The sequence below is a fragment of the Alexandromys fortis genome, unplaced genomic scaffold (genome assembly GCF_014885135.2).
Source record: "Alexandromys fortis isolate MF-2015 unplaced genomic scaffold, M_Fortis_MF-2015_v1.1 scaffold_92, whole genome shotgun sequence".
Classification (NCBI taxonomy): Eukaryota; Metazoa; Chordata; class Mammalia; order Rodentia; family Cricetidae; genus Alexandromys; species Alexandromys fortis.
Window position 1 is genome coordinate 3,379,731 of NW_026067972.1, and position 21,650 is coordinate 3,401,380.

The 21,650-nt window shown below is 51.2% G+C and overlaps 1 protein-coding gene across 1 annotated transcript; it reads left to right on the forward strand.

The window, feature by feature from the left end:
• Positions 1 to 391: 391 nt before the first annotated feature.
• Trim14 (tripartite motif containing 14) lies at positions 392 to 17,481 on the forward strand. The gene is made up of 6 exons (XM_050156066.1): positions 392 to 650; positions 2,959 to 3,054; positions 8,094 to 8,327; positions 9,560 to 9,722; positions 12,257 to 12,349; positions 15,020 to 17,481. Exons 1-6 carry the CDS (start codon positions 450 to 452, stop codon positions 15,553 to 15,555), a joined length of 1,323 nt encoding a protein of 440 aa, XP_050012023.1. The 5' UTR covers positions 392 to 449; the 3' UTR covers positions 15,556 to 17,481.
• The last annotated feature ends 4,169 nt before the right edge of the window (positions 17,482 to 21,650 follow it).

The following is a 21,650-nucleotide window of genomic DNA, read 5'->3' on the forward strand; positions in this document are numbered from 1 at the left end:
TTTAGCCTGGGGCTAACTGCGGTTTCCTGGAAATCTGTTCCAAACTCCCAAGGCTGACCCCAGGAAAGAAGCCCTGCAGGAAAAGGGACAGTGGGAGTGTGGGAAATGCGGGCCCCTCCGGGCAGGCCACACCTACCAGGCATCTCCACTCCGGAAGTTTGCCGAAACCCCCAAGACCAGCGTAACCAAGGGGGAAGCCCACCTGCCAGTTAATCCATTCCAGCGAGCCCCAGCGTTCCCTGTCTGTGGCAGCCTCCTCCCGGACTGGGTGGAAGAGTGAGAAGGTGCTGTGCTGTGGATCCAGCACTAGGCGGGACCAAGGCTCATCACCCACCCCCTCCGCCCCAGCCCGCCACTGGGTGCTGGGTCGCCAACCCCGCCCCGAGCAAGGTTTCGTTTCTCGCAGCCATCCCACCGGCTACACTGCGGGACAGGGGTTGCCACAGCGAATGGCGAGTGAGACAGCCTGCATGCCGGAGCCCGTCCAGGCCGACGGGGCTTGCCGCTGGCGCTGCCCTGAGCACAGCGAACGCCCGGCTGAGCTCTTCTGTCGCCGCTGCAGCCGTTGCGTGTGCGCGCTGTGCCCGGTGCTGGGTGCCCACCGCGGCCACCCGGTGGGCCTGGCCCAGGAGGAGGCTGCGAGCGTGCAGGTGGGGAGTTGTGGGGCGTGGGGCGTTCACGCAGGTCTGGGCGGGCGGAGATTGAACAGAGGAGTAACAACAGAAATAACGGACGAAGGAGCGCCAGGCCGGGCAGGTCTCACTCCCACATCACGTTAGGACTTGGAAACTGCGGTCCCCTAGGCGGTAGACGTGAGGTTTGGAGGCAGAACCCCGTGCAAAGGTAGACCAAACCACCAGTGAAGTTTTAGAAGACTTGTTGAGGGTACTGGGAGGCTCAGGCTGATCCTCAGATGTCCTTTACCGCTTCTGCTAGGGCAGCTGCCCAACGCTGCCACCGCCTTAAAGAAAACCTGAGGTTTCGTGAACACGGACAAGGGTTCTGGGACGTTCGCCTAACGTTCGCTCGGCATCAGGGAGATTGAGGCAGGGAGACTAGAATTTAAGGCCAACCAGTGCTACATAGCAAGACTATGTCAAAAGACCGGACTGGAGCTGTGGGTGTAGAAAAAGAAAACTCCACGATTGCGCTTCATGAAGCCTAAGAAAGTCTCTGGACACTGGAGTTCATAATAGGCCATTTTCAACTGGAGCCTGTAGGCCTGTATTGCTTTGCAAACTCAATAAGGCCATCTTCCTGCCTTGAATCCGGCTCCTCCCCCTATGCAAACACACCACTGCTCCCCTCTAGCCTATCACGGCCTTTTCTGCAGATAACCACTGAGCAGGACCCCACCAGGCAGGCCTGGCTCTTCAGAACCGGAAGGCAGGCCAGGCCGAACCTCTGTCTTCACAAAGCTGATTTTATTATTTCTATCCCTAAGTAGTCTTTTGACCTCTGCCCGGCCCCACGTCATTTATGCCCTCCTTTGACTTCACCACCTGTTACAAGTATAATCTGAAATCAGGCCAATGGGAGCATGGGCTGGCTCGTGGAGTCCTGGGTTCATAAGAAATGTCCCCGCTTCCAGAACCTTCCTTTTGGTGCCTGTGAATGACTGTAATATAGATCCCCAGGTGCTGCTACCTGGACATCCAAGGCTGTTTTCCAGAGATGTGGCCCAAGTGTCTCCATCCTTTGTCTGTCTCGGGGTTCCTCTCATGGGTGCATCCACATACGCCCTAGCTCTACAAGCTTACAGAGCCATTCACTCATAAAACACCTGTTCAGTGAGGCGGGTCATAGGTCAGATCCTCCTCTTGCCTGGCTTGTCAGGGGGAGAACGGTAACAGTGCCTTGTGGTAAATACCATAGTAGGGAGCCCAAGGTGGTGGTCAGTGAGAGCCAGATAAAAAAGATGGAACTTGCAGCAGGAAGCCAAGGCAGGGAAGCGCCACTGGGCATGGCCTTGAAGGGTATTGGAGGTTTTCTGGGGTCCTAAGATTCCTATGGTTGGAGGTGGAGGGTTCAAGCCGGAAGGCTGGGGTATTCTTGGGCCACCTTGGGCAGTAAGGTGGCTTAGGTGTCACAGGAGATGCACATGGAGAAGCTAAGACCAAGGCTGACCCCCTCTCCCTGCCCCCAGTTCCCTCTTCCAGTAAAGCCATTCACCAGCTTGTTGTGTGTGTTGATGGCCAGGCACGAGAATCTCAATCAGTCTCCACAGCGACCCTGTTTGCAGGGAAGGAAATGGGTGTGGGGCACATGGCTGCAGAGGTAGGGCCACGACCTAGCCTTAGTCTTACTCTAGAGCCCACACTCCTGCCCGCTTCCTCGGGCTTCCAGCTCTCCTCTGGAAATTGGCATGCCCTGGTAATCCTGGTTGATCCAGGGTCCAGACTCCCACCTCTGTTCCTATGAGGTAGGCCCAGGTGTCAAGTGGAAGGAAGACCAGCTGTAAGGAAGGCTAAGGTGCAGAAGGGCCATCGTCGGAGGAAGAAGACCCAAAGCAGGCATTTAGTAGAATAGAAACTTCTAAAAGCAGGCACGTGAAAGGTAGGAGAGAGACACCCAGGCTGGAGGCTCAGAGGGTCAGAATCTGCTCACCACCCTCCTAGCCACATGACCTTGGGCAAGCAACCCACTCTCAGAGCCTCGGGTACCTCTGCTGAAAAGGAATTCAGGGATGGATGGGCCAGTGAGATGACTCAGCAGGTATAGGTATCTGCTGCCAAGCCTGACAACCTGGGTTCGAGCCCTGAGACCCACGAGGTGGAAAGAGAGAGGGGACTCTGCAGATCGTCCCCTGACCCTCCCCATGTACGCTATGGCCCAAGTGTCCCCTGCTCCCACCCTGTAGATAAAGAAAAATGTGATTAAGAAAAACCAGTAAAGGGGAGAGCAAGGATGAGGGTTTGAAAATGACAGCTTCCCTCTCTCTCCTGACCGCCACCGCAGAAACTCTTCCAGGACTGTCTAGAGTGTTTGGCGACCAAGAAGCGGCAACACGCTGACAACATTGCCCACTTGGAAGACGCTGGGGAAAAGCTCAAGGCAAGTGCACCCATCTTCCCTTCTCTGTGCCTAACTGAGGAAAGTTTTCTTTGGTGTGGAAACGAACCCATGGAGCTTTGTAAACAGATCAATAAAGTTCAGATATGGTCCAAAGTCTATGAAATAGAAGCCAGTGACCCAGCCAATCACCACTCCATTCCAGGGGACAGTTAAAGTCCTGGTTAACAATCTCCAGCCCACACCCTCCAAGGCTGTGTGCCTCCCTGCTGTGGCTCTTCAGGGGTCAGGGCGTTCATGTGGCAGGGGTAACCCCACCCCGATGCAGCCCTAGATGTCTCCTCGTGCCAGTACTGAGCATCGGCAACGCAGCAACACCGTTCTCTCTGAATCGCCCACATCTTGGGCAGCGAAGTTGTTTGGGGAGAGGGTTTTACCAGCCTGTGTCTTGTAGGTTGCCCGTGTGTGTGTGTGTGTGTGTGTGTGTGTGTGTGTGTGTGTGTGTACATGTGTTCATGCAGGTGAGTGTGCATCTGTGTGCCTGTGATCAGGGGGCCAGAGGTCAACTTCAAGTGTCGTCTTTTTTAAGACTTTATTTATTATCATGGGTACATAATATGATACGCCATCCGATCTCAGTATAGATGATGTGAGCCACCATGTCATTACTGGGAATTGGACTCAAGAGTCTTTCTGAGTCATTCTCTTTTTGTTTGTTTTGTTTGTTTATTTGTCTTTTCAAGATAGGGTTTCTCTGGGTAGCCCTGGATGTCTTGGAACTCCCTCTGTAGACCAGGCTAGCCTTGAACTCAGAGATCCACCTGTCTCTGCCTCCCAAGGGCTGGGATTAAAGACATGCACCACTGTGCCCAGTTTGGTTCTTTCTAAATAGTCTAGGCTGGTCTTGAACTCACTATGTAGACCAGGCTTGAATTTATGATAATCCTCCTGCCTCAGTTTTCTGACTACTGGGATTCCAAGCATACACAGAAATGCCCGGTTGGTCTTGAGCCTCAATTCTCCTGTTTCATCCTCCGAAGTGCTGGGAGTACAGGCATGTGCCACCATGTCGTACTTTGATACTTTTTGCTTTGTCTTGCTTTTTGAGACAGGGTTCTTCTGTGTAGCCCTGGCTGTCCTGGAACTCACTCTGTAGACCAGGCTGGCCTCCAACTCAGAAACCCACCTGCCTCTGCCTCCCAAGTGCTGGGATTAAAGGTGTGCGCCACCACTTCTCCGCATACTTTGATACTTTTATAAATGGGTGGGAAAGTAGGAGAGAGTGGGAGAGAGGGTCTGTGTGGATGAAGACTGCTTGTTGCCTGTTGAAGCAAACATAATAACAGATTTAGAATGTGCAGTCTGTTAGAACTGAAAGGCCCATAGGAGATGCATGTCTAAGCCAGACAAAATGGTGCTGCCTACAGTCCACGCTACACGAGAAGTTGAAGCAGGAGGATTGCTTGAGCCATGGCATTCAAGCCAATGTAGGCAACAGTAATACACATCTTTAAAAGACAATAAAAAGAGATTACTCCAATAAACAAAAAAAAAAAAAAACACCCAAAAAGCAAAGTGAACAAGTCTGCCTCAGTATGGTTGGCCACATGTTTGGGCTGGGGATATGGACCAGTCGGTCGAGTGCTTGCCTAGTAAGCACAGACCACTGGAGTCAACTTCCAGCACCCCACAATCCTCCATAAAACCAGGCATAGCGGTGTTGAGTGCCCGAAATCCCCAGAACTAGGGGAGTAAAGGCAGGCGATTCAAGAATTCAAGGTATCCTCAACTATAAGTTCAAGGAGAGCCTGCTCTGTGGGAGAGTCTGTCCTAAAAGGGAAGGAAAGAGAAGCTAGGAAGGGAAGTACTTTATCATGGGTCACGTAGCAGGAGGGACCTGGGCCACCCGGGAGCACAGAAACACTCTGTGGTTTCAGCTGAAGGGAAAGAGCATGCTCAGTGAAAGGTAGAAGGACCCATCAGAGGCGCTCAGACAGGAAGCCAGCCAGCCTGCCTGCCTGCAGTCAGCATGAGCTGAATCTAGAACTACAAGCAGGTGTCTCCTGGGACCTAGGGGAGGGAGGGACTCGATGGGAGCCACCCCTGGGTCATTGCCCTGCTGGGAGAAGCCCCCTGCTGCTCCCTCACCCCCCCCCCTGCCTTCCCTCTAGTTTCTCTTCCTGTTTACCCAAGGAAGTCTGAGAACCCCAGCCTGCAGAGAGAGCTGAGGAAAGGCAGGAGAGGGACCTGAGGCACAGTCTGGGGCTGCTATCGGACCTGGCCGCCTATAAAGGCTGGAGTAACTGTCCTCAGCTCTCAGCTCTGTGCGGTCACGGTCCTTGAGCACTACAGGAATGGAACCAGAACGTGGGTCTGTGGACACAACACACAGGGTGGCATGAGCCAACTTTTGCCAGATTGGAAATGAGGCCATGAGGATGTATGTAGCCTTGCTCCTGACGTTGAACATACTACTGACCTCCACCACGCTGCTGGGCGGGCTCAGCCACTCCTCAGCCCACTATACTGGCCATGGCCACTCTAACTAAAACAGCTTGGGAAGGATTGGAGGACTTATCTTACACCCTGACTACACCACTCACAAGAGCCCCCAGTAGGGTTGTCCTGTCATGCCCAGCAGGCAGGAAGCGGCTTCTTGCCTTCTCCTCACAGCCCCACCCCGCTCCTGGAAGGAAGGTGGGGTCCCCTGCACTGAGTCCCTCTGGCTCCCTGAACAAGGCTTCCTGGCCGGTCAAGTTCTTTCTTGCTGGTCTTTCTTAGGCTTTTCTCATCCAGACTCCACCAGCCCTACCCAGCCCAGCTCCAAACTCCAAAGTTCAGTGTGGGCATCCAGTTTCCCTTCGACTCCATGGGACCCAGACTGGCAGCCAACTTCCTTCTCTCTGTGTCTCTCTCTGTGCCTCCCTCCCTCCATCTCTCTCTACCTCTCCTCCCCACCCCTCCCCTCCCCTTCCTTCCCTCTGCCCTTTCCTTTCCCTCTCTCCTCTCTTTCCCCCCTCCCTCTGGCTCTCTACTTTCTCTCTTATTACCCCCTTTCCCCCTTCTCCCCCTTCCCTCTCTCTTTCTCTGCCTACCCCACCCCTGCATCTCCTGCCACCACTCAGCATCCTGTCCTTTGCTGTACTTTCTCTGCTGACCCTTCAATAGCTCCGCCCCCACAGAGACAGTACAGTGCAATGTCACTACTTGAGATATTCTCTGTGACAAAATGGATCTTTGGGACTGCTTGAAACTCAGCTCAGCTGGAAGGAACAATGAATCCCGTCGGTGCTCTACAGAGGCCTGTCAGATTCGCTCGGTTGCCTCTAACACATGTTCCTCACTCAGGGCTCTGGGACGTGGTCCCTCCTATCCAAGTGCCAACCAGGCCCAAGCTGCCTCCTTTCTGAGATCACACTGAGTCGGTCGCATCAGTGTGATATGGCTGTGGACAGGAACATATTTTTTTTCCCTCCCCTGGTCATTCATTAAGGATACATCAGTCACCAGGTACACGGACCCTGTTATGTACATGTTACAAATAAGGCCATGGGTGCTCAAGCTGGCTTAAAGCCTTCTGTAGGAGACACATAGAAACTCACTTCCCATTTCTTGTCAAACCATAGCTGTCCTGTCAAGACAGCACATGGGGACATGTACAATGTCACTGGCTGTAATCCTCTCACTTGGGAGGCAGTGGCAAGAAGATCTGTGTTTGAGACCATCCTGGGCTACATAAGGGTGACCTTGTCTTAAAAAAAAAAAAAAAAGAGGGTACATCTTAGTAGCTAAGGGCTGGCCTGGTCTCTGCAAGGCTTGAGACTCATCCCTAGTACTGGAAAAACAAACAAAAAACCCAGTGTCACAGGGAAGCAGGGACCCACTCTGCTGTGTGGGCTGAAGACAGTTTGGATGAGGAAAGGAGCTACTCTAGTTTTTAAACTTTATTTTTCCAGATGTTTACTGCAGTGTTTTCTGCTTTTCCATTGTATAAGGAAACATAGGAAGGTATTTTCATTTTTTAATTTAAAATTTTATTCTACATGTATGATGTTATGCCTGCATGTGTGGCTGTACACCACACCACATGCATGCCTGGTGCTCATGGAGGCTGGAAGAGGAGTTACAGGGCTTGTGAGCCATCTTGTGGGTGATGGGACTCGAACTCGGGTCCTCTGATCTCTTTAGCCCTGATACCCTTTCATAGTGACAAATATACATAGGTAATGCTGACTCTTCAAGTGTCCTTTCTGGGGCATGACCAATATTCACCTTGTGTGCAAACATGACCATTATTTATTTCTAGAACTTATTCATACAGCAACTCTGGCTGGGTGTGGCGGCACAGCCTGTAATCTCCGCATGTGAGAAGCTGAGGTGGTGCGGGGTGTCCACCAGAGAAGACTGCTCAGACATGGGTTTAAGTCAATAGAAAGTCTTTATTGACTAGCTGGTGACTACCCTGGGTTTTTGGGATCCCCATGTAGCCCCAAGCCTTTCTCAGGGTGAGCATGTATGTACAAAAAAAAAAAAAAATCTTCTGGGTTGACATACTTCAGTTAACAAGAGTAGTTAGCCAGAAACGGAACCACAGAAGCTAAAAAACAAGGTGAGTTCATTAGAGACTTTCCCAGAACCACAGGCTCTGAAAGATCAGGTCTTTCTTCTCATTTTGTCAGGTGGTGCTGTCTACGTGCTGAGTTTGATGGCCTGGGTGATAATTCCATCATGGAGTCAGGGGCAGGTGGATCTTTATGAGTTTGAGACCAGCCTGGTCAACAGAACGAGTTCCCCAGGGCTACTCAGAGAAATCCTGTCTTAAAACTACTTGTCAGGGGCAGGAGAGAAGGCTCAGCGGTTAAGGGCATTCATTGGCTGTTCTTCCAGAGGACCTGAGTTCAATTCCCAGCAACCACCTGGTGGCTCACAACCATGTGTAATGAGATCTGGCACCCTCTTCTGGCCTGCAGGCATACATGTTGACTACCACCTTGCTGGACTCACTCTATAGGTGTTTTCTGTTCCAGACTTCCTGGTTGGCAAGTGTATTGTCTACAGTCGACTTTTCTTTTTCCTTTAAGGTTTACGCAGACTCAAGTAAAGCCTGGCTGACACAGAAATTCACTGAACTCAGATTACTCCTTGATGAAGAGGAAGTACTGGCCAAACAATTCATCGAGAAGAACACAGAGCTCACCCTCCAGGTGTACAGGGAGCAAGCCGAGGCTTGCAGGAAGCAAATTGAGGCCATGGATGATTTCTCCACCAGGGTGTGGGTCATGAGCCTGGAGCCCAACCCCGTTCAGCTGCTGCAGGTAAAGCCGGACTTCCTGCTCTTACAGCTGCCACGGGCTACCCACATGCACCTGGGTCACCGTGGCAACGAACACGCTCTTTACACACTGGGGAAGTGCACAGAGATTTCCCTGGCTAGCGTGTAGACGTCACTGTCAGCACGCAGGTGGTCGGTCAGGAAGTATACTGTTACAATAATTAATATCTATCTTGAACTAAAATAGTCTTAACAGTACCGCTTCCCAGGGCCCCCAGGCTGCAAGCACTTTGTGAACAGTCTTCATCAGTTTTATTGTGTGAAGAGACACTATGACCATGGTCACTGGCCTCCAACTCACAGGAGATCCACCTGCCTCTTACCTCTGAGTGCTGGGATTAAAGGTGTGTGCCACCACTGCCTGGCTGACCATGGCGACTCTTAGAAAAGAAAGCATTTAATTGTCATGACAGCATGCAGGTGGACATGGTGCTGGAGATACCTGGACCCGAAGGCAGCAGGAAGAGACTATAAGACACACTGGGCCTGGCTTGAGCATCTGAAACCTCAAAGTTCAACCCCAGTGACATAGTTCCTCCAACAAGGCCACACCTACTCCAATAAGGCCACACCCCCAAATCCCTCTCAAGCAGTGCCACTCCTTGATGACCAAATACTCAAATATGTGAGCCTATGGGGCCATTCTTATTCAGCCCAACACACGAATCTTAGCTTAGGGGTTTACTGGAGCTCTGCAGCAAGGCTTCTGGTAGGTGAGATGTGGGGTTAAGGATCACAGGACTCAGCAGGGCTCATACTCTGCTAGAATCAGAACCTGGACCTGGCCAGGAATGATGAAGTGTGCCTGTAATCCCAGTGTCTTGGAGGTAGAGGTAGGAGGATCAGGAGTTCAAGGTCAGCCTAGGCGCTATAAAATTCTGTCCCAAGAAAACAAGATAAAACAGAATGGAACCCAGGTCAGCCCTGAGGCAGACCCTCACGGTGACCTGGACTCTAGGGCAATGTCCTGGTCATTCCTCCTTGCTCAGGACCCTGTGGGACATGAAGGGGAAGAAGGGGAGGAAGGGTGAAGGGGAACCAACCAACAACTCTATGTGCCTTATATCTCAGGTAGCTGAGCAGCCTCCCCAGGGCACTGCTTTGTGGTACAGCTCGTCCTGACCACGGTGGCCAGGCACAATGGGGTATACAGCGGAGGCTAGATTAAGCTTGCAGCCACTGGAGCCATCCTGACCCCTATGCCCGTCTACACAGGCATATGTAGCCACTAAGTCAGAGATGGGACAGCAGATGAGCCCCCTGGAGCTGAGCCACCCTGTGCCCCTGTCCTTCGAGCCCATCAAGAACTTCTTTAAGGAGTTTACGGAAGCCATCCGGGACACTTTACAGACACCAATGGACACTCGCCTGAAGGAAAGTGAGTTGCCTAATGACGGACTTGGAGCCCTTACTCCCTGTAGGGTCTAGCAGCACAGACCCAACACACTCAGCCTCTGGAAGGAAGAGTTGGTTTGGCTTGCACCTGCAGCCTGCCCTGTGAGGGACTCAGGGTGGCAGGAGCTGGAGGCAGCAGGCGGCGCTGCATTTGCAGCCGGGTGCTGGAGCTTGGGTCACTCTCACCTTTCTTTCTGTCCAGTCTGGGACCCCAGCCGATGGAGCAGTATTTCCGACAGTTAGAATGGTCTCCCCCATCTAGAGACTCTCCCGAAGATCTCCCCAGAGACTTGTTTCGTGATGACTTCCGTCCCAACAACGTGACAGTCGGAGGTAGCCGACAACTTAAGCCATGCCTTTCCCACATGATGCCCTAGCTGGGCAGTTAGGAGGTCCTGGCTTAGTGCCCTCCCCACCCCCACCCCCACTACTTAGAATGGAACCTAGGGCCTGGAGCATGCCAAGCAAGCACTCTGCCACTGAGGCACGTCCTCAGCTCTCTTTATTTTGAGAGAAAGTCCTCCTAAGTTGCTCAGGCTGGCCTTGGCCTTTCAATCCTCCTGACTCAGTCTCCCGAGTAGATTATAGGTGTGTGCTACCATGCCCCACTCCAACCCTTCCTTAACTGATGCCACCTCAGCCTGTTCTGGGCTGGCGTCCTGCTTGCCACTCTCCAGCCACCACTCCCGGGGTCTGCTCACACCAATACCTTGCTAGCTCTCACCCCTCCTCATCTGCCCAGGGCCAGTCACACCCCCGCAGGTGGCTAACACAGCTGTTACACACCCAGAGGCCTTTCTACCGCCTCCAGCTCGCTCCCCTCCCTGTCACCTCACCTCTGCCCCACTCCTTCTAGGACCTGCCCCATCACGTGCCTGGGGCCTGGGGCCTCATGAGACGGCTGCAGGAGCCCTTCCTTCCTCAACCGCAGTACCCACCTGGGGTTCAGCCCTGAAGTGCCCACAAAGCCTGTGGAGAACTCGGAAGTCCCTGGCACTGATCCCCTCAGCTGTGGTGGCTATTCGCTCTCCACATTGGCTGTGTGCCTGTCGTGTGTTGCTGTTTCCGTGGCTCCCACAGTCCTCTGAGGGGAAAACAGACAGCATGTGTTTGGGGGCCACAGGAACTGTTGTGAGGCAAAATAAAGTTAGAGGAGACAGAGATGAGGAGCCTTTCGTAGCAAGCTCAGAGGAGGCCTCTCTAGGAAGGTCCTGAGGCAAAATGGAGTGGCATTCTGTAGGCCCTGGAGTTCTAAGGACAGGAGCACGGGGTGACACACAGCTCTGAAGTCATTCTGCCACCTTGTCCAGAGGTTTCTTGTTTGCACATCTGTATGATGGAACTCCTGCTTGGGAGGCTGCCGTCCAGGGTCGGATACAATCTGCTTCTCTCACTGATACTCCGTTCCTGGGAAAATGTGTTCTAGGCAGAAGGAAAAACAAACACCAAGGCCTACGGTGAAGCGAGCTGGTCATGCTGCAGGACAGTAAAAGGCTTAGCTGACAGGAATGGGCATAGCGTAGAGGGGGTAAGGAGAGCTGGGGTGGGGAGAACCGGGCGTATCTTCCTTTGGTTTCTATTGCTGTGATAAACACTAGACCAGAAGCAACTTGGGGAGGGAAGGGTGTATTTCACATTACAGTTAATAGGCCGTCACTGAGGGAAATCAGGGCAGGAACTGATGCAGAGACCATGGAGGAACACTGCTTACTGCCTGGCTCCCCATCTCTTGCTCAGCCTGCTTTCTTTTCTTTTCCTTCCTTTTTTTTTTTTTTTTTTTTGGTTTTTCGAGACAGGGTTCCTTGTGGCTTTGGAGCCTGTCCTGGAACTAGCTCTGTAGACCAGGCTGGCCTCGAACTCACAAAGATCCGCCTGCCTCTGCCTCCCAAGTGCTGGGATTAAAGGCGTGTGCCACCATCGCCAGGCTCAGCCTGCTTTCTTATGCCACCCAGGTCTGCCTGCCCAGGGGTGACATCACCCACAGTGGACTGGGTGATTCTGCATCAATCATTACAGAAAACTGTCCTCCAGTGCCAGGCATGGTGGCACAGACCTTCAATGCCAGCACTCAGGGTGTGTGTGTGTGTGTGTGTGTGTGTGAGGGGCAGAGGCAGACAGATCACTGTGAGTTCGAGGACATCCTGCTCTACCTAGCAAGTTCTGGGACAGCCAGGGATACACAGAAAAACCCTGTCTCAAAACAAAACAAACAAAAAAGGGGGGGAGAAGGGAAAAAAAACACACGCAAAAAAAAAAAAAAAAAAAACCGCCTACAAACTGCTCTACCGGCCAATCTGATGGCGGGCGGCGTTTTCTCAGCTGAGGCTCCTCTTCCCAGAAAACTCTATCTTAAGTCAGCGTGACAAAAAATAACCAGGATAAGAAGGGGCTCAGGGCTTGGGCAAAAAGTATCTTTTTCTAAGTTTGCACATGATTCTTGGGAGACTTTGGTGTGTTTGTCTGTGCTGCCTGCATGAGCTCCAGAAGTTGGCATCTCACAACTGCAATCCCTTACAGACATGAACTGCCAGCTCTCGGGATCCTCCAGCACCAAGCCAGGCACCCTGTTGAAAATCAGCCCTTCTCCGGAGAGATCACTCTTCCTGAAATGTAAGTCCAGGAGTGGGGAAGGAGGTTGGGTGAGGAGCAAAAGTGGAAGAAGGACAGGAAATGAGCCTGCCCCCACCCCAACACACATTCTTACTGTTTAGCAAACTTGTTCTCAAAACATTTTTGCTGGGTGTGGTTCCACACTTTTTTGTTTGTTTTTTGTTTTTTTTTTTTCCAAGACAGGGGTTCTCTGTGTAGCCCTTGCTGTCCTGTCCTGGAACTTAGTTTGTAGATCAGGCTGTCCTTGAACTCAAGATCCCCCTGCCTTTACCTCCAAAGTACTGGGGATTAGAGGTAAAAACCACCAAGGCCTGGTGTCCACACAGTTTTTAATCCCAGTACTCAGAAGTTTAGGAAGGAAGATCTCAAGTTCTAGACTAGTCTCGGCTATATAGTAGGTATTAGGTCTCAAAATCTGGAACAAATGGCTAGTTGAGGTGCCCATTAAAAAATCAAAGTGGGGGATGGGTGCTGGAGAGATGGCTCAGGAATTAGGAGCACTGGCTGCTCTTCCAGAGGACCTGGGTTCAATTCCCAGCACCCATATGGCAGATCACAACTGTCTGTAACTCCAGGAGATCTGACACCTTCACACCAATGCACATAAAATAAAGTCAAATAAATTTAAAAATAAAAATAATAAAATAAAATATCAAAGCAGATACTAGCTGCCAGGTTCTCCCAGCATGCCTCAGTCCCTCCCTGTTACCAGGTATGGCTGACATACCCTGTCCCCTAAACTTCTTCAGCCCAAGGACTGAGTTTCTATTCCCCCTGTATATAATTCCCCATACAATCCAGCCATTTTGGTTTCCTACCCTTTTGGCCTATGCTTTACTCTCTTGGCCAGTCACTTGGCCCAGGCCACCCTTCATGGTCAGGGACACCTCTCCCCTTGCCCAGCTCAATTTGCTGAATTAGTAAAGGAGTGGATAAATATGCCTTATTTTCTGTATATCTTCAGGAGTAATTTCTCAAAACGAAATCACTGAGCACATATTTTCTTTCTTTTTTCTTTTCTTTTTTTGTTTTTTTTGAGTCAGGCTTTGGAGCCTGTCCTGGAATTAGCTCTTGTTGACCAGGCTGGCCTTGAACTCACAGAGATCCACCTGCCTCTGCCTCCCAAATGCTCCGATTAAAGATATGCGCTACCACCGCCCAGCCTTGAACACATTTTTTAAAAGAAATGTTTGGGGCTGAAGAGATGGCTCAGTGGTTAAGAGCACTGGCCGCTCTTCCAGAGGTCCTGAGTTCAATTCCCAGCACCCATATGGTGACTCACAACCATCTGTAATGAGATCTGATGCCCTCTTCTGACCTGCAGACATAAAGACAGACAAAGCATTCATACATTAAAAATTATACATAAATAAATAAATAGAAAAAAAGAAATGTTTGGCTACCTGTGGTGGCTTATGCAGGAGGATCACGAATTCAAGGCCAGCCTGAACTACATATTTTAAAAAAAGAAGAAAAAGAAACATTTGAAAAATAAAATGCATTAAAAAAAAGTACACAAAACAAAGGATACAACTGAACAATTCCTGTAAAAGTAAACATTACTTCACCTTCAGATCAAGAAGTTGAAACTTCTAGAAGACTTTCTCATGATCCCTCATTTATTATGCCAAAAGGATGGCTGTTGTTCCAATTTCTAACCCTTTAACCTAGAGAAACTCTAACCAGAGATGGCTCAGTGTTAGCATTCGCAGCTCTCCTTAGGGACGCCAGGTTCAGTTCCCAGCTCCCGGAGGCTCCAGTGCATGGCATCTGGCTCCCTCTTCTGGCAAATACCTGTACTGCACACGTCACACTGTGATGGACTTGGGTCCATAAGTTAAACACACAAACTAGGATCACCATTGAAACACGTTTGATATGGCTCAAGAATATGCCGGCAGGTTTTAAAAGGCAGATTGCCTAAGAGTATGCGTGGTATGATACCAATATTAGGACCAAGCATAAGCCTCAAAATTAAAGAATAAAAGGAACATGCAACCAAGTCCTAATAGTTATGGGATTTTCTATCCCTTTTTTTTTTGTTTCTGAGACAAGGTCTCTTTGTGTAGCCCTAGCTGTCCAGGAACATGCTACGGAGACCTCCCTATGTTGACCTCAAACTCACAGAACTGCCACCTCTTGCCTCCCGAGTGTTGGGATCAAGGGCTTCCTCGGCAGTAAGATTTTCGTTTGTTTTGTTTTTTCAAGACAGAGTTTCTCTGTGTAGCCTTGGCTGTCCTGGAACGCACGTTGTTGTTGTTGTTGTTGTTTTTAAGACAGGGTTTCTCCGTAGCTTTGGAACCTGTCCTGGAACTTGCTCTGTAAACCAGGCTCTCTTGAACTCACAGAGATCCGCCTGACTCTGCCGCTGGAGTGCTGGGATTTAAGACGTGCGCCGCCTGGCTGACTTTTTTTTTTTTTTAAAGCAGTAAATTCCATGATCCAAACTCAGGCTGTAATAGAGCGTGTGAGAAGTCCATCTTTCCCTCTGGTCCGGCCCAACAGTCTCGGGTACCTGGATAGAAAAGGCTGAAGGGTGGGCGTGGCCCCTGTGGCTCCTCCCACAGCTCCTCCTCCGGGCTCTCCCTCCGCCAGGCCGCGCTGGGTCGGAGGGCCCGAGGTGGGCGGGGCCGCCCCTCTGACCTTCGTCTTTCCCGCCCCCCACCGCAGACGCCCGCACGCCCACGCTGGACCCGGACACCATGCACTCTCGTCTGCGGCTGTCGACGGACGGACTGACCGTCCGCTGCGCACTGCTGGGCCGCCTGGGGCCGCGCCCCGCGCCCCGGTTCGACGCCCTGCGTCAGGTGCTGGGCCGCGACGGCTTCGCAGCCGGGCGCCACTACTGGGAGGTGGACGTGCAGGAGGCGGGCGTGGGCTGGTGGGTGGGCGCGGCCTACCCGTCGCTGCGGCGCCGCGGGTCCTCGGCCGCCTCCCGCCTGGGCTGCAACCGCGAGTCGTGGTGCGTGAAGCGCTACGACCTCGAGTACTGGGCTTTCCATGATTGCCAGCGAAGCCGCCTACGGCCCCGCCGCGACCCCCATAGGATCGGCGTCTTCCTGGACTACGAAGCCGGCGTGCTGGCCTTCTACGACGTGGGCGGTGGCATGAGCCACTTGCACACCTTCCACGCCACCTTCCAGGAACCGCTCTACCCGGCCCTGCGCCTCTGGGAGGGGGCCATCAGCATCCCCCGGTTGCCCTAGGCGACCATGCTTCCTTTCCTAGGCTGGTCTACAGGCTCTGCCCACGCAACCCCGGCGCTGCCTGTGTCTGGGACACCGTCGTGCAGCGCCTAAAACCTCCTGGCACACAGTAGGCACACAGTAATTTTCATTGAAAGATTCCTGGCAGAGGCACTGCATCTCCTTAAAGGTCCCCATGGGAGTCACCTGCTCTCCAGCCATTTCAGTTTATCCCGGCCACCTTGAGCCAGAGAACCCGAGAGGGTTTCTAGTCTCCCGCTCCTCTCACATCTTCATCTTCTACACTTAAACCAGGGTGAACTCAAATAGGTACAAGAAAAAATCAGGAAGGCCTTCTTCTTAGCGTCCCGGCTTTTCTGGCCTGCTCTTTGACGGCCTCCCCTCACCCAGCTGCTGAAAGTCTGTTCAGACAGTCTTCAGGCAGAAACTAGTTAACAGTTTTGCCTCTTTAAACGGTTGTGCGTCCCAGCATAAATAGGAAAACCATCTCTTTGCCTGTCTCACTCCTCGGGCTTATCTGCCTCAAGAAGCCCCTCTCCCCCCCAAAAAAATGAGGCTTGCAGATATAGGACCTGTCATTCCAGCTGCTTTCTAAGGACATTTGCGTCCCTTTCCTCCCAAAAATGGTTTAGAAAGTCCACTTTAAGGCAGTGAATGATCAGTTGACTGCTACTCGCGGAAGGGAATACTGATGGCTCCAAGGCGGATTTGACAGGACATAGCTAACATGGGAGATGTACACTTGATGCTACATCTTAGCTACGAAGAGCTTTTCCCACACACAGCACTGCAGGGGCCAAGCCAGGCATCTCTTAATCGTATCAGGCGTTTATCAGGCGTTTATCACGTGAGTTGTCCACTGCACACTTGATCCTTACAGCCCTCCAAAGTGGGACATGAGCCCTTTGTCCATGCAGCAGAATTGGTACGCTTGAGTCAGGTGACTGACTGCCCAAGATAATGGAACCGGTTGCAGTCAGGGTCTGTGCTCCCCGCAGGTGGTGTGGACACGGCAGCCCCGCTCCCTGTTGGCAGTGGCCACCTCAGCTTTTCCACCTGCTTCCTTGGGCCGAATCCGCCTCTAGATTAAGTCCGCTGGTCTCTGAGATGGGTTTCCTACCCTTCACAGTGTGGGGTGGGATTGTCCTGGGTGTGAAGCAGAAAGACTGGTCTGGGCCAAGGTTTGCACTAGCCAAAAGCCTAGTTTCCCATCAGCTGTGTGGCCTCCCACAAGACACTTTCTCCTCATGGCCCCCATCTGTGAAATGAGGGCCAGTGCCAGAAGACTCAAGGGAGCCAAAGCTAGTGAAATTGCCTTAATAACTAATTTGTATCGGGTTAGGATCTGTTAACATCTCTAACAGGTTCTCCCCTGTGCCTTGACACAGTGCGGGACCATGGATACCCAGCAGCTGCAGTTTTCTTGGGATCTACTTTCTTGAAGGTAGAAGGCATCTGTCTTGATGCTCTTGGTTTTGTAGAATTTACCTCAAAGGTAAACCACAAATTGTTTTCCCATGGTGCGTGGGTTAGAACCAGAGTGGCCTTGTGCATCCCAGGTGTGTGCCCTGCGGAGCTACCCTCTGACCCCAGCGGGTGTTTGTTTTGTAGGAAAAAGGCTTAGTCCAGGCCACCCTGAGGGGAATGGAGGACAAACGCCTGTCTCAAATGTCCAGCTTCAAGGGCCAGACCGTGGGACATAAGATTCCTGAGACTGGGCTCGGCAGGGACTGACTCTTCTGAGTGTTCTCAGACCTGGGGCTGGCTGCTGTGATTTCTGGACTCTACCTCCCAGAGAGGCTCGTGTATCGTTTCCTTTGGGCACATGGTTTCAGTCCATGTTGGCTAGTGACAACCATATTTGTAAATGACAAGTTCTCTAATAATATGCATTGTATAATAAAATACGGATGCTCTCCCGTATAACTGTGTTCTTTATTGGGAGTCAAGTGCCTGCCATAGAGGCCTGGCTATCATCTCATTCACCTGCCACCCCTTCATAGTTTTCACCCAGTGATGGGGAGCTCACCATTGATGAGGATAACCAAGTTCTTTTTAACATTCAGTTTGAGGGGGCAGAGGGGCCTTCAGTCCCACGGTACACATGTGGATGTCAGGGGATAACTGGTGGAAAAGGGTTTCCTTCCACCAAGTGGTTCTGAGGATTGAACTCAGGGTATCAGGGTGATGACAACCATCAACCTCTGAGCCATCCCGATGGCCCCTAAACACAACTCTCGGCTGTCTCCAGCCACAGCAGTACTGCAAAACTTTTTTGTGGCCACCCTTTAGCTGCACTACGGAAGCTTCGGGTGGTCTCTAGCCTTTAGGGAATGACGTGGGAAGGTCATATGTCAATCTGTTGATTTCATTGGTTAATAGAGAAACTGCCTTGGGCCATTTGATAGGCCAGCCCTTAGGTGGGTGGAGTAAACAGAGCAGAATGCTGGGAAGAAGGGAAGTGAGCTCAGTCGCCACGCCTCTCCTCTCCAGGACAGACGCAATGAAGCTCCGGCTCGAGATGGACTTAGGCTAGAATCCTTCCCGGTAAGCCACACAGATTATTAGAAATGGGTTAATCAAGACGTGAGAGTTAGCCAGTAAGAGGCTAGAGCTAATGGGCCAGGCAGTGTTTAAAGTTTCTGTGTTGTTATTTAGGGTGTAAAGCTAGCCATGCAGGAGCAGGGCAGGAACGCTGCCCACAGCTCATTCTACAAGGGAATTCAGGGGCTCTTTTGCCTACATCTCTTCTGCCCCAAATTCTACTTTGTCGGTGACACTGACCTCTGGTAACCCCATACAGGTGTTGCTAGTGGATAGAAGCATTTGGTGTTGTGAGAGAAAGTCCGCACAAGACAGCACCATGTTTATGATAGGGAGTGACCAAGCCGGAGTCCATCTTGACTTAACCCTTCATGTTCCCACCCTACACAGCAACTCCAGGAAGCTCACAAACAGCTGGGTTCCCTCCTCCTTCCCCTTCTGCCCCAGGTTCCCCAGAGAACCAAATAGTGGTCGCTTACATTAGACTCTCCCTAGGCCTTGTGGGCAGAGGCAAGCGCTCCTGTCTCTAAGTGAAGGTTGGGAGGGAGAGAGCAGTTCATCTTCCCTTTGGCAAACCCTCAGGGCAGCCTTACTCAGAGAGCAGTGCACGCTACACCATGGTACACTTGGTTGGTGAGGCGACCCTCAGAGAGGGGGTGTGAGCAGGGAAGAACAGTCTGGGTAAGGGGTGGCAGTGTGGGACGTGGAGCTGGCGTGCCGTAAGGGTGAGGGGGGTGCAGAAATCGCCTCTGCCATAATCCCCAGTGTCTTGTCACAGATGACAGATGACAACCCGGGCACAAAGCCTCCACTGTTAGACTTCTTTAAGCTGGGTGAATTTTTTATAGAGGTTCATTGTCACATTGCACTTTGTTCTTTGCTGAATCAGAGCTGAAATTAATCATTTTGTTCTTTTCAAGCGTCTTCTACATTTTATTATTAAAAATTTTGTTTTGTTTGTTTTTTATTTTTCTGAGACAAGATCTGACTCTATATCCTTGCCAGACCAGGCACTTGCTTTGTAGACCAGACTGGACTCTAACTCTGAGATCCGCCTGCCTCTGCCTCCCGAGGGCTGAGATTAAAGGTGTGCGCCATCACACTTGGCCCGCATTTATTTTTCGTGTGTGTGTGTGTGTGTGCGCGTGCACGAATTACAAAGAGTGGCTCATGGGAGTCAGGTCTCCCCTCTACCATATTGGTTCCAAGGATCAAACTGAGGCCTGATGGCAGCGGTCTCCTTTACCAGCTGACCTGTATTGCTAGCCTGTTAGCCACCCCCTCCTATTTTGTGTGTTTGTGTGTTTGCAGAGGTCAGAGTCCTGCTTTATCACTGTCCACTTTATGTGGGGCAGCATTAGCTGTGTAAGCATCTAGCAGGCTCCAAAAATCTGTCTCTGCCAGGTGTGGCATTTTGCTTGGGTGCCGAGATCCAAACTCAGGCCCCAGTGTTTAAGCAGCAAGGGCCCTTCTCTAACGAGCCATCTTAAGCCCTTTTCAAGCCCTTTCTCTCTTTTTAAAGGGCTATCTTTACTCTCTGTGTATGTATATGTGTACAATACCAGTGGAAGTCAGAAGAGGGCATCAGGTCCCCTTACTGGAATTAGTTGTGAGCCTCTACATACGTGATGGGAACTGAACCCAGGATTTCTCTGCAAGAGCAGAAACTGCCCTTAACCACTGAGACATCTCTTCAGCTGCTTCTTATCAAGGTGGTGTGTGTGTGTGTGTGTGTGTGTGTGTGTGTGTGTTGGTGTTTCCAGACAGGGTTCCTCTGTATAGCTTTGGCTGTACTGGAATTCACTGTGTAGGGGGCTGGCTTCAAACTCAGAGATCCACCTGCCTCCGCTTCCTGAGTGCTGGGATTAAAGATGTTATTATGTGTGTGTGCATTGGCAAGTAAGTCTGTGAGGGTCTTGGAACTGGAGTTACAGACAGTTGTGAGGTGCCATGTGGCTGCTGGGAATTGAACCCGGGTCCTCATGAAGAGCAATGATTGCTTTTAACCTCTGAGTCATCTCTCCAGTGTCGAAAACTAGCTTCGACAAAACTTAAAAAAAAAAAAAAAAACAACAACATAGGAGTGTGAGGATTAGAATTATTAGGCAAAAGGAATGGAGATGTAGGAGAAATAAGAGAAACAGGACAGCATTGGGAGAGACATTCAGTAAATACTGAATCTGCCTCGTTTATTTTTCCATATGCTTGCTTATATGCTTCACTACAAAAGGGGAAGGGGGCAACAGACTTCATTAGCATGACACAATTCTCCTCTCTTTGGTCCAGGTGGAGCAGATCTACTTAAACACTCAAAATACTAATTAATCACACCCTAGGCCAGAATCTCTATAGTTTGTAGCCACACCTGTTAACATTAACAGAGCAGAAATAAGCTCAAACTCTGACCTTCAGACAAGGTGGAATGGGCTCACATCTGTGTGCCCCAACACTCCAGTTCTCTTTGCAAGTTCTTAATTTTTGTGTGCATACTTATTTAGCCTTATTTTGTTAAGGTGTGTGTGTGTGTGTGCATGCACACGCGCAGCTGCCTACGGAAGCCAGGGGTGTCAGATCCCAGAGCCCGGGGTATTTGACTTTATTGTTAGGGTGTATGTTATGTGTGCGTGTGTGTGCGCCTGCCTACAGAGGACAAGAGTGTCAGATCCCCTGGAGCTGGAGTTATAAGCAGCTGTGAGCTGCCTGATATGGGTGCTGGGTACCAAACTTAGATCCTCTGCAAGAGCAGTTTGAGCTTGTAACCTCTGAGCCACCACCTCTCCAGGCCCAATCTAACCTTATTTGCTGCATCAGTACTATTGGAAAGTGTAAGTTCAAGTCTCTTCTCAGTGCATGGTTAGCCCTGAGAGGCTAATGTGTGAATTAGGACTCCCTTTCTCGGAACCTGGACTAACTTCTGCGGTGCTCTACTTGGTAGCCGGCCTGGGATCTAGGCACATTCCCAGCCTGCTCACAGTTGGAAGACATTCCTAAGTGCTTGCAGGTGGGCTGAGCCTGTGCTGTGGTCAGGATCCAGAGCTGACCTTCACTGGAAAGGGTGGGGGCGGGGGCACTGACCTGTGAAAGCCTCCCAGAAGTTACAGCCAGTTTAAGCCTTGTACACTGAGCAATGACTGAGAGATGAACTGTGTAAGCTTGGGAAATCCCCAGTGTCGGGAAGTGATTTGAGAGGGGGCAGCCCATGGGGGAGGGGAGCTTAGCCTTCCAGAGAGAGGTAAAACAAGGATTTTTTTTCTACATTTATTCTATGTGTATGGCTGTGCCTGCATGTATGTCTGCACCACGTGTGTCTGGTGCCAGCAGGAGCCAGAGGAGTGTTCAGTCTCATGAAATGGGTACAGTTGTGAGCTACCATGTGATTGGTGGAAACTGAACTCGGGCCCTCTCCAAGAGCAGCCAGTTCCCTTAACCACTGAGACATCGCTCTGGCCTCTACGTGTGTGTGTGTGTGTGTGTGTGTGTGTGTGTATGGGTGGATGTGCACTCTGTGTAGCAGTCAGAGGACAAGTTTTAGGAGCTGCTTCTCTCTTTCC